Source organism: Labeo rohita, chromosome 10 (assembly GCF_022985175.1).
Source record: "Labeo rohita strain BAU-BD-2019 chromosome 10, IGBB_LRoh.1.0, whole genome shotgun sequence".
Taxonomy (NCBI): Eukaryota; Metazoa; Chordata; class Actinopteri; order Cypriniformes; family Cyprinidae; genus Labeo; species Labeo rohita.
This window is the reverse complement of record NC_066878.1, coordinates 18,317,582-18,328,137: the sequence shown is the minus strand read 5'-3', so window position 1 is coordinate 18,328,137 and position 10,556 is coordinate 18,317,582. Positions and strand designations below refer to the sequence as shown.

At 35.5% G+C, this 10,556-nt stretch overlaps 1 protein-coding gene across 5 annotated transcripts in view; it reads right to left on the bottom strand.

Annotated features, from left to right (window-relative positions):
- strbp (spermatid perinuclear RNA binding protein) overlaps window positions 1-10,556 on the bottom strand; it is a 124,190-nt gene that overhangs the window by 23,212 nt on the left and 90,422 nt on the right. For 3 of the 5 annotated variants that reach the window (XM_051120988.1, XM_051120987.1, XM_051120991.1), the window contains exons 9-13: window positions 10,063-10,174; window positions 8,362-8,459; window positions 4,395-4,500; window positions 2,287-2,370; window positions 1,226-1,437 (exon numbers count right to left, since the gene is read on the bottom strand). In XM_051120988.1, the coding sequence (XP_050976945.1) occupies window positions 1,226-1,437; window positions 2,287-2,370; window positions 4,395-4,500; window positions 8,362-8,459; window positions 10,063-10,174 (612 nt within the window). The remainder of the gene's footprint in view (window positions 1-1,225; window positions 1,438-2,286; window positions 2,371-4,394; window positions 4,501-8,361; window positions 8,460-10,062; window positions 10,175-10,556) is intronic. The other 2 variants (XM_051120989.1, XM_051120992.1) reach the window with 1 other exon arrangement.

Sequence of the window (10,556 nt, the reverse complement as noted above, 5' to 3'; positions counted from 1 at the left end):
TAATAATAATAACAATAATAATAATACATTATTATTAGTATTATTATTATTAATATTATACTAAAACACTATTTTTACTTTACAGTCCAAGATTACAATAGTAAAATTTCATTTCATTCATATTTATTTTTTTTTAGCAATAATAATTAAAAAAACAATCATTTTCAATAATCAGTAAAAACAGTGTTTGCTTCTTTATGAGTAATCAATTTAATTGAAACCAAAATCAAGACCAATAAAAAAGTTGCTAGCTGAAGCATTGAATCTAAATTATTACTTTTCTGCCTATACACCACTTTTAATTTATTTTAATATTTTTTAATTAAATCACTATTACATAATAGCTATATTATTATAATAATAATAATAATAATAATAATAATAATAATAATAATAATATTAATAATAATAATAATAATAAATATCATCATAATCATCATTATTATTATTATTAGACTAAAATACGATTTAGTTTTTCACTGAACAGTGCAATATTACAGTAGGAATATTTATTATGTATTTCAATGATTTTATTTAGCAATAATATGTATAAAAACTTTTTTTTTTTTAACAAAATGACCAATAACTGTTGGCTTCTTTATTTATGATTAACCAGTTTAATTGAAATCAAAATCAAGACCAATAAAAGAGTTGTTAGCTGAAGCACTAAATCTAAATCAAACTTTTTAATGAAACTTAAAATGCAGAGGAAAAAAGGGGTCAAGATGATCTGGTAATTATGCAAGCCATTCTTGAACTCAGGTCACTCGCATCAACACTGTGCCTTCAAGTACATACTGTTAAAGGAATAGTTCATCCCAGCATAAAAAAAGCTCTGTTATTATTTACTCACCCTCACCCAGTTTTCTGAAACTCGTATGACTTTATTTATTCTGTAGAACACAGAAGAAATTAGGCAAAATGTCCAAGCTGCTCTCTTCCATACAAATGTGTAAAGTTTCAGTATCAGGAGGCTTCAAAGCATTTAAAATACAGCACACGGGTCATATGGATTTCTTTTATAGTGCTTTTTTTTAATGCTTGACAGCCCCTAGTCAAAGTTGACTTTCAATGCATGGAAGCGAGCAGCTCAGACATTTTGTCCAATTTCTCCTTATACGGGTTTCAAGACAAGTGTGAGTAAATAATGACACATCTGTGGATGAATTAACCCTTTAACACCTTATGTAATGGTCAGCCCTCTAATCACATACAACTGGTGTACCTTTACAGCCACGTGCAGCTTGGCGGTCTTCTTAGAGGAGCCAGAGGCTTCGTAAACAGTGCCGTCGACGTCTACAGACATGGTGAAGACGGGGGCGTGAACCGGACCTGACTGAGACAGCAGTTTATACTGCAGCCCCGGCCGGATCTGGTTCAAGCGCATCAGAGCGTTCATGGGTTGGTTTGAGTCTATTGCTTTACTGTCAAGAACTGCTGGAAGGGAAAGAGAACAGAAATAAACGTTAGCGATTACAGCGAAAAGGAAGCGCTCCTTATACACACAGCTCATCTTCTAACTTTCTACGATCCCTTCGTTCCATCAGCTGGCTAATTGCGAAATTCTGCTGCTTTCAAAGCGATTTATTTGAGTCCGGCGAGGAGCGCAGGCTGGGGACAGCAGCGCGGCTCCAAGAGAAATTAAGAATCAATGCCATTGATTTCCCAACGGTTGTCTGCTTCCTGTACGAGCGAGCGAGAGATGGAAGCGCAGCAGGATGAGCAGTGAGAGAGAAGAGACGCCAGCAAATAAAAGAGTCCTGGACAGTTTACCGAAGAGAAAGAAGGTGAGAGATTAGCAGAAAAAGGACAGGGATTAGGAAAGATGAGACGTGTCGTTCTTTAATCATTTTAGAAAGAGAACAAACATTTTTTAAGGCCAAACAGGGCCATAATGAAGAAGGAACGGCTGAAGGAAGAAGGTTGCTGCATCAGCGTTTCCTTGCTGGTTTAAAACAGGAGAGGACACCGCAATAAAGTTGTTATTTTTGTTTTCTTTGCACACAAAAGTATTCTCATAGTTTCATAACATTATGGTTGAACCACTGACGCAACTTGGACTATTTTAACGATGTCCTTACTACCTTTCTGGGCCATGAACATGTCAGTTGCGTTGCTGTTTATGCAGGGCCAGAAAGCTCTCGAATTTCATCAGAAATATCTTAACTTGTGTTCCGAACGAAGGTCTTACGGGTTTGGAACGACATGAAGGTGTGTAATTAATGACAGAATTTTCATTTTTGAGTGAACTATTCCTTTAACAAATATATCTGTCTGTAGACCGACCTTTTCTCAGGTTGCGTTTCATCTTCTTGATGAGGTCTTTGTCATCCAGCATACCATCTTCATAAGGTCTCTTCAGCCCTAGACCTGATACAAAAGAGCAGAGTTAACATGCTGATAAAAACATACCTACAATTACTAAAATATATCAAAAACAGACTCATAGCAGTATGTCAGTGTGTAAAATTTCTGAATAATCTACAGTATGTAATTTCAACAGTACTAAATGGACAAAAATAATGACTGTTTTCAGACAAGTTTCCCAAACACTTCTCCTCTCTTATTTTGATTGGACAATCAGATAGCCCCACCCCTAAACTCACACCAATCACTGAGTCAGAGTTGCTGTTGTCAGGCAAATTAGGATCCGGTTGTAAACGATCCCAGCTGAGGAAGAAGGTTCTTATCTAGCGGAACGATCGGTTATTTTTTTTATAAAAATAATCCAATTTATATACTTTTTAATGTCAAACGCTCGTCTTGTCTTGCTTATCCCGACCTCTGTTTTTTTTCCGGTTCATGACAATTAGGGTATGTTGGAAAAACTCCCATCTCATGTTCTCCCTCAACTTCAAAATCACCCTATATCACCCTTTTACCTTTTTTGATAAGGGTGATTGACCTTCTTTGCATGTTCACTTTGCAAGGACTGGGTCAGAATTTCTGCAGCGATGTAGGATGATTTTGAAATGATTTTTGAAGTTGAGGGAGAAAATACGATTGGAGTTTTTCGACATACCCTAACTGTCTTGAGTCAGAATACACAGAGTTCAGGGAGAGAAAAGTAAGACGAGCGTTTGATATTAAAAAGTATTTAAATTGTATTTTTTATGAAAATAACTGATTGTTATGCTAGATAAGACCCTTCTTCCTCAGCTGGGATCATTTAAGGCCGCATCTAAACTGCATTTTGGAAGTTCAAAATCGGGGCACCATATCAGTCCATTATATGGAGAAAAATGCAGCAATGTTTTCTTCAAAAAACATAATTTCTTTACGACTGAAAAAAGAAAGACGAACATCTTGGATGACAAGAGGGTGAATACATTATCTGTAAATTGTTGTTCTGGAAGTGGACTTCTCCTTTAAATTAGACTTTAAATCAGGGATGTACCGAAATGAAAATTTTGGGCCGAAACCGAAAATTCTGGATGCACTTGGCCGAAAACCGAACCCGAAAATGCTTTGTAATAATTATTTACTATTTTATAAAATAAAGTAATTGTGTAAGATATTTTAATTTGACTCAATAATGTGAATGATACTAAAAAAACACAAGCCAATAAAAATATTATAACTTTTTTAACTAATTATTCAATATATATAGACCTATACATTATATATTTTATGTTTATGTTTGGCTCTTTCGGCCAAAAACCTAAAATTTTCGGCCGATAATTTTCAGCAGCCGAAAATTCGGTGCATCCCTACTTTAAATGTTTAAATATCAAAAAAAAAAAAATTACAGGGATTGGGAATGGGGATCAACGGGTTGAAGGTCCAAAATGCAGTGTCAATCCAGCTTCAAATGGCTCTACACGATCCCAGCAAAGGAATAAGGGTCTTATTTAGTGAAACAATCTGTTATTTTCTTAAAAATTTTTAAAAACATTTTAACCACAAATGCTCATCTTGCACTAGCTCTGTGATGCATGTCTAAGACTTCACGCATTACGTAATCATGATGGAAATTTGGTTAGTTCTTCATCTGTGTATTCCGGTTCAAAAAGGTAGTGAAAGGCGTTGTTTTTCCTTTTTTTTGTAAAGGGCTAGTGCAAGACGAGCATTTGTGGTTAAAATGTTTTTAAAATTTTCAAAAAAATTGTATTTTTTTTTTTTTTAGAAAATGAGCAGTCGTTTCACTAGATACAACATTTATTCCTCAGCTGGGATAGTGTAGGGCACTGCAATTTCAACGCATTAGCCACCACTGAAGTCCACTACATGGAGAAAAATCCTGGAATGTTTTCCTCACAAACCTTAATTTCTTTTCGACTGAAGAAAGAAAGACATGAACATCTTGGATGTTGGATGAAGGTGAGTAAATTAGGACATTTTTATTCTGGAAGTGAACTAATCCTTTAAGTAATGAACTTCTTGTGTGTGCTCACCTTCTTTATCTGACCAGGGGAATTTCTGAGAAGGTTTACTTGAGGGGAGAGGCTCCATTTCCAAGACCTTATAGATCTGCCCGAACGCCATGAGCCGCAGAGCATGCTGAAACACACATTAAAAAAAAAGTGTCAAAGTCATCACAGTGCAAACCTAAATTATCTGCACCTGAAAAAAAAAAAAAAAAAAAAAAAAACGTACCCTGAAGAAACACCCACACGCTTATTTTTTAATAATAAAGCAATAACTCTCTGCTTGAGCCCACAGACCGCCTGTAGATGTGGAACATCGGCACTGAATCACCGCGTTCAGACGAATTATGGGGGACAGACTGCCTCACAAATAATTCATGCTACAACTAACTCACATTAACTCATCTCAGCAGATATTGACAAAGCAGTTTACTTTAGTTATAGCCCATTACGAGACTACATAAGGTTGGGTTCCAAAAGTATCTGTAGAAGAGATTTGCCAGCCCATTTTGGGAAACACCTTTAATTACAGTAATCAGACCATCTGTGTGAACTGTGAAGACTATTTAACATTGCTCCATACACAAACTTTGACTCTAGATGAACTAAATGTATTACATCATGTTTACTTCGTTGGTTTGTCACCTGATAAAACTAGATTGCTTACATTATAATTAACAAAGCTGTTCTCTCTGGAAGAGTCCAGTGGTTTTTCAATTCATTTTTGATGTTTGTAAAGATTCATACTTACAATTTTTTAAAATTATTGAAATGTTTATTATATATTTAACAATAATCATAATTATTATTATTTTATTAGCTACCTTTAAAATGTTTGGGGTTGGTAATATTCTGTAATGTTTTCTAAACAAGTCCATAAAGATATTAAATACAGTAAAGGCAGTAATATTGTCAAATATTATTTAAAAATGTAAAAATGTAATTTACTCCTGTGATCAAAGCTGAATTTTCAGCATCATTACTCCAGTCTTGAGTGATGGATGAGTAGTTCACATAAAAGCACTTATTTGTAATAAAACTCTTCTGTTAAAAATGTCAGATCTGATCAATTCAATGTGCCCTTGCTTAATTTTTCAAAACACAAACCCCAAACATCTTACATTAAAGTTGAATGCATAATTATTCACCCTCTGTTTTTCAAGTTCAGCGTTGGTGAACACATACTGTATTGTTCCTGAAGTTTAAAGCGATATTTTAGTTTAATACGCTTTACGAATAACAATTTAATAAGCTAAAACTGCATTTAGATGAAGCTAGAATTACTTTTCCCTTCCTTTAAATTCAGTGATTACACACGCAGCTTGTTTTGAACTCATGAACTCTTCATCACTGAGTAAATTGCATCAATAAGTATCTTTCGGTCTCATGTGTGATGACAAACTCTCTCTTGAATGCAGCATCTCTGCAGGTAAGCGTTACTACAGCAAATCGCTGCAATGCATCTCATTTATGACTACAGCAAACTGCAGTAAAAACAAATCCTCATTTATACCCGCATTATCTCCAATAAACCTAAACACAGCACCTTCACTAAAGTAGATGATGAATAAAATAAATATATATAATGAATAATTATTCTCCACAAAACCTCATATACTGATGTTCAGTTTTTTTTCTTTAAGGAAATGATACAATTTAATAAATGTTAAAGAAGAAGTCCACTTCCAAAACAAAGATTTACGTATAATGCACTCACCCCCTTGTCATCCAAGATGTTCATGTCTTTCTTTATTCAGTCGTAAAGAAATTATGTTTTTGAGGAAAACATTTCTGCATTTTCCCCATATAATAGACCAATATGGTGCCCCAACTTTGAACTTCCAAAACGCAGTTTTAATGCGGCTTCAAACGATCCCAAATGCAGTTGTAAACGATTCCAGACGAGAAAAAAGGGTCTCATCTAGCGCAACGATTGGTTATTTTCATAAAAATAATACAATACAACTGTACTTAAACTGCATTTTGGAAGTTCAAAATCGGGGCACCATATCAGTCCATTATATGGAGAAAAATGCTGAAATGTTTTCCTCAAAAAACAATTTCTTTACGACTGAAGAAAGAAAGACATGAACATCTTGGATGACAAGTGTGAGAACATTATATGTGAATCTTTGTTTTGGAAGTGGACTTCTCCTTTAAGCTATCAAACTTGTTCTTAGATTCAGTGGTGTGCGTGTGTGTGTGATCTGCTGCAAAACAATTAGGCACATTGCAATTCTGATCTCGACTGCATGAGTGTTCAAAGGAAAAGCGCTACAGAAATCTACTCAGAGATGCAGCACACACACAGTCCCCAGGGCAGGGAGGAAGATTCACGGACTGGTGCCGTATCATTTTCCCACGCTCATTAGAGAGCAAATCATCAAGGTGCTCTATCGGGATGAGGGTTAGGCCTGGATGATACAAGGAACATTCACAATATATTTAATAAGATTTTACAAGTGATATAACATCATACCATTTTAATGTGCTATTGTTCTGTTTGTCTTTTAGTTTCCTGTGCTGTTTTAACACCATCTCTGATTTTACTTACACGTTTTTAAAATATTTTCTGATTTTATCAATCTATTTAAATGTAATGTTTTGCCACGATTTTTATTTTTTTTTAGAAAGCGAGGAATTGTGATTTTGAAATAAAAATTAACCAAAGGTTAAAATTAGACACTCTGACAATATGCTCAAGCAATACGCACTTGTCTAGCGGCCTTTACACTAAGCGCGGAAAGAGCTGCGCTATGAAACCAGTTCATTTCAACTGTTTGCGTCGCATGAGGACAGCTTGTTTCTGTGTTGACCAAAGTGCATGTGCACAATGGCACGTAGGCCACGCAGTTCAAAATAGTTGTGGCCAGCGCAACGCTTTCCGCGTTTGGTGTTAAAGCTGCTTCTCACAGCACAAATTCTGTGCAATGAAGTCCACTACGTCTCTAGCGTCCACACGTGCCACATGCGGGAAAAAAACCTAGCTCAGAATCGATTCAGAATCGTTTAAGAGAGAATCACGATGCATCAGAGAATTTTTTTTTTTCCCCTCCCACCCCTATTAAATATATACATGAATGTGCTTGTATTTATATATACATAATAATTACACACAGTACACACACATATATTAGGCAAACTCAAACTTTTATTTTGTATGCAGATTAATCGCGATTAATCGTTTGCCAGCCCTAATTTAAACATTATATGTTATTTGTCAACTTATGCTCAGCTATTATTTTCAATAGTTCACCATTAACTATTTTTCGGATCATCAGACCTTGGTAAATATTGGTCACAGACACCGAAATTTGCTTTAAATTTCACCAAGATGATTACTCACTAAAAACTCCAACAGATTATGTTTTCATGCCATGTCTTATTTTGACAAAGTGTGTGAGTTGTTTACTTACTTTTTAAAATTAGTCTTCACATTAACACCATTATATTGTTCATTCAGACTGATTCAGGGAATTTATCAAATGAACCAATCACAGTCAAACATAACCAGTCATCAAGATTGGACATCATTGACTTTCCCCCATTCATTCTCAATTATCCCCCACCAAACTCCTGACACGCTGTTAAAACTTAATGGGCTCAGGGGAGGTGAGAGAGAAGTTGTACAATGTTTCTTTAGAAAAATTAGTGATCTGTACTCAGTTTGAACCTACTTGTCAATACTGGCCGTTTCGTCCAAATGATCAAATAAAACATAAAATAAACAAATAAAAATAGAATAAAATGATTTTTGTTCTAATCCATCAATTATACAGAGTGTAAATATATAGGGCTGTGACATCCCTCAATGCTGACAGGAATATTGCATACATACAGGCCAGAATCACTGATAAGACCAGTGAGTGTGTGAGAGAGACATGGCAGCAATCTAGACAGCACAGATAAGATAAGCACAGCTGAGAGCAGCACCGCTCTCCTCTTCTCACAGACACCTGCATCTCACACAAACCCCCAAACACACTGCTTGTACCTGTGCGTTGTACGTGATGGCCTCCGCCTGCTCATCCGTCATGGCTGACAGGGTGTTCGTCGGCTCCTTCTCACAGGGATCATGCAGGCCTGGTCCACCTGGAGAGGAAACCAAAAATGATCGCACTGAAATACATTTAACAAAATACATGATTTACACAGTGGACAAGAAGGATATAGTCAAGAGCTGTGGAGTCACTGGAAACTGTGGTGTTTCATTATTTAGTGAGGTACTCCACATCACTGCAGGTGAGGATTTAATTAAACCTTTAAGTGCACATTTAACGTTCAAATTATGCCCTGAAGGTACAATATAAATATATATTTTTTATATTCACACAAGTATATATCACTGAGGCTTATTTCCCATGCAAGCCAATCAAATATTAATGTCCACATCTCATTATTAATGAATAACTGAGAAAAGAGTATAAGAGTAGCGAGGGATGGACTAGTTATGTCAAGAGCAGATAAATGAGGTTCCATTATTCCTCTGGGCCTCAGACAGGAACTGGAGCTTTGCAAATGAAACCCAGATCTGATAGTGACACCGCCGCTGTCATCGCACAGGACATATTCACATTTATCTTGCATATTCAGATATTTGAAAGGCTTATTTAAAGTCAGTTAAGATTTCAGGGAGTTATTAATATACAATGGATAATTTTATGCATTTTACTTTTTATGCATTTTATGCATCGGATGCCCATTTTGCTCATTTAGGGTCTTCATGAAATGTCTGCACCGTACTTTAGTTAAAACTCCTCAATGGTCGTGTAAAACGACACCTTTTTAGATTGTCAAAAACAGCTCTGTTTACAGCGACCCGTTTCAGTGCATGTCTCTTTAAATGATAATGAGCTACTGCTCATCCCTGTTTTTTTTATGCAATCGGTGGTGCATTACCATTAAAAACAAAACGAATCCACTGTTTCCTCAGTGGCTCTGATGTCAGGGGAAAATGAAGGCTCTTATGTTTACTTTTACATCCAACTACAAAACACCTGCATTGCTTATGAGACGTTGTTTTCGCTACAGCTGCTTGAATGCGGAGAAAACGGCAGACAGCATACAACTTACTGAGGATGAAATATGCTAATACAGAACAGTCCATCAGCAGTTGTGGGCGGGGCCTGAGCAGTATGACATCATACTGCACAGAAAATCAAAACGGCTTGATAATTAAGACTGTTTATGTTTTTTTGAAGTTTCAAGAAAATAATTTTATCCTTGTAGGGTGGTTGTGTCCACACACTGCTAAGACACATTTATATGCAAACACCATGTAAAAGTGGATTTTGCATCCGATGTCCCCTTTAAAAAACAACAATTGTAATCAAATCCGGTAAAAGCCGTGTTTCAACATTTTATATTATATAAGATAAAAAGATGGATAACAGTTTATCACTTCTGAAATCTGAATATATTATTTTAGCAATTATTTCAAGAGAAAAAACTAAATTACCTGCAAAAGTAGTATTATTTTAACAATAGTACTGTTTCACTGTATTTTTCAAATAAATGTAGCCTTGAGCATAAGCAACATCTTTCAATATTAAAAAAAGGTTAGCATTACAGTTAGTGAGTTAGTGCCTCATCAATTTTTTTTTGTTACAAATACAAAACCATCTGTAACTCTTCTCCAGAACTTCAAACTGTTTTGGTACTTATTTTTATTGCTTCTTTCTGGACGTGTTCATACCTGGAAGCAGTATGCCAGAGGCGAGACACTCCATGACCCGACGCAGGGCCTCTCCTGCTCCCAGAGGTCTGTTACACGTGGCGATGGCCTTTTCACATATTAACTCCAAAGGCTGAGGACAAAAGAGCAAATCGCTTTTCAAAGACTGATTTATTACATAAAGAACTAACAATTCATCAACATCTGTGGTTACTGTAGCACCATTCAGTTTAATAACTTAAATAAAAGATACTAATAATAGATAGGCTAAATGGCCAAAACAGCATTTAGACATGCTAAAATACACCATATAGCATAACAACTGATGACTATTTTTAAGTTTAGTAATAATCAGAAATGCTTCCTGAACAAAGATCAGCATATCAGAATGATTTATGAAGGATCATGTGACACTGAGGACTGAAGTATTGATGTTGAAAATTCAGCTTTGCACTGCATCGATAAATTACATTTTTACAATATATTAATAGATAAAACAGTTATTTTAAATTGTA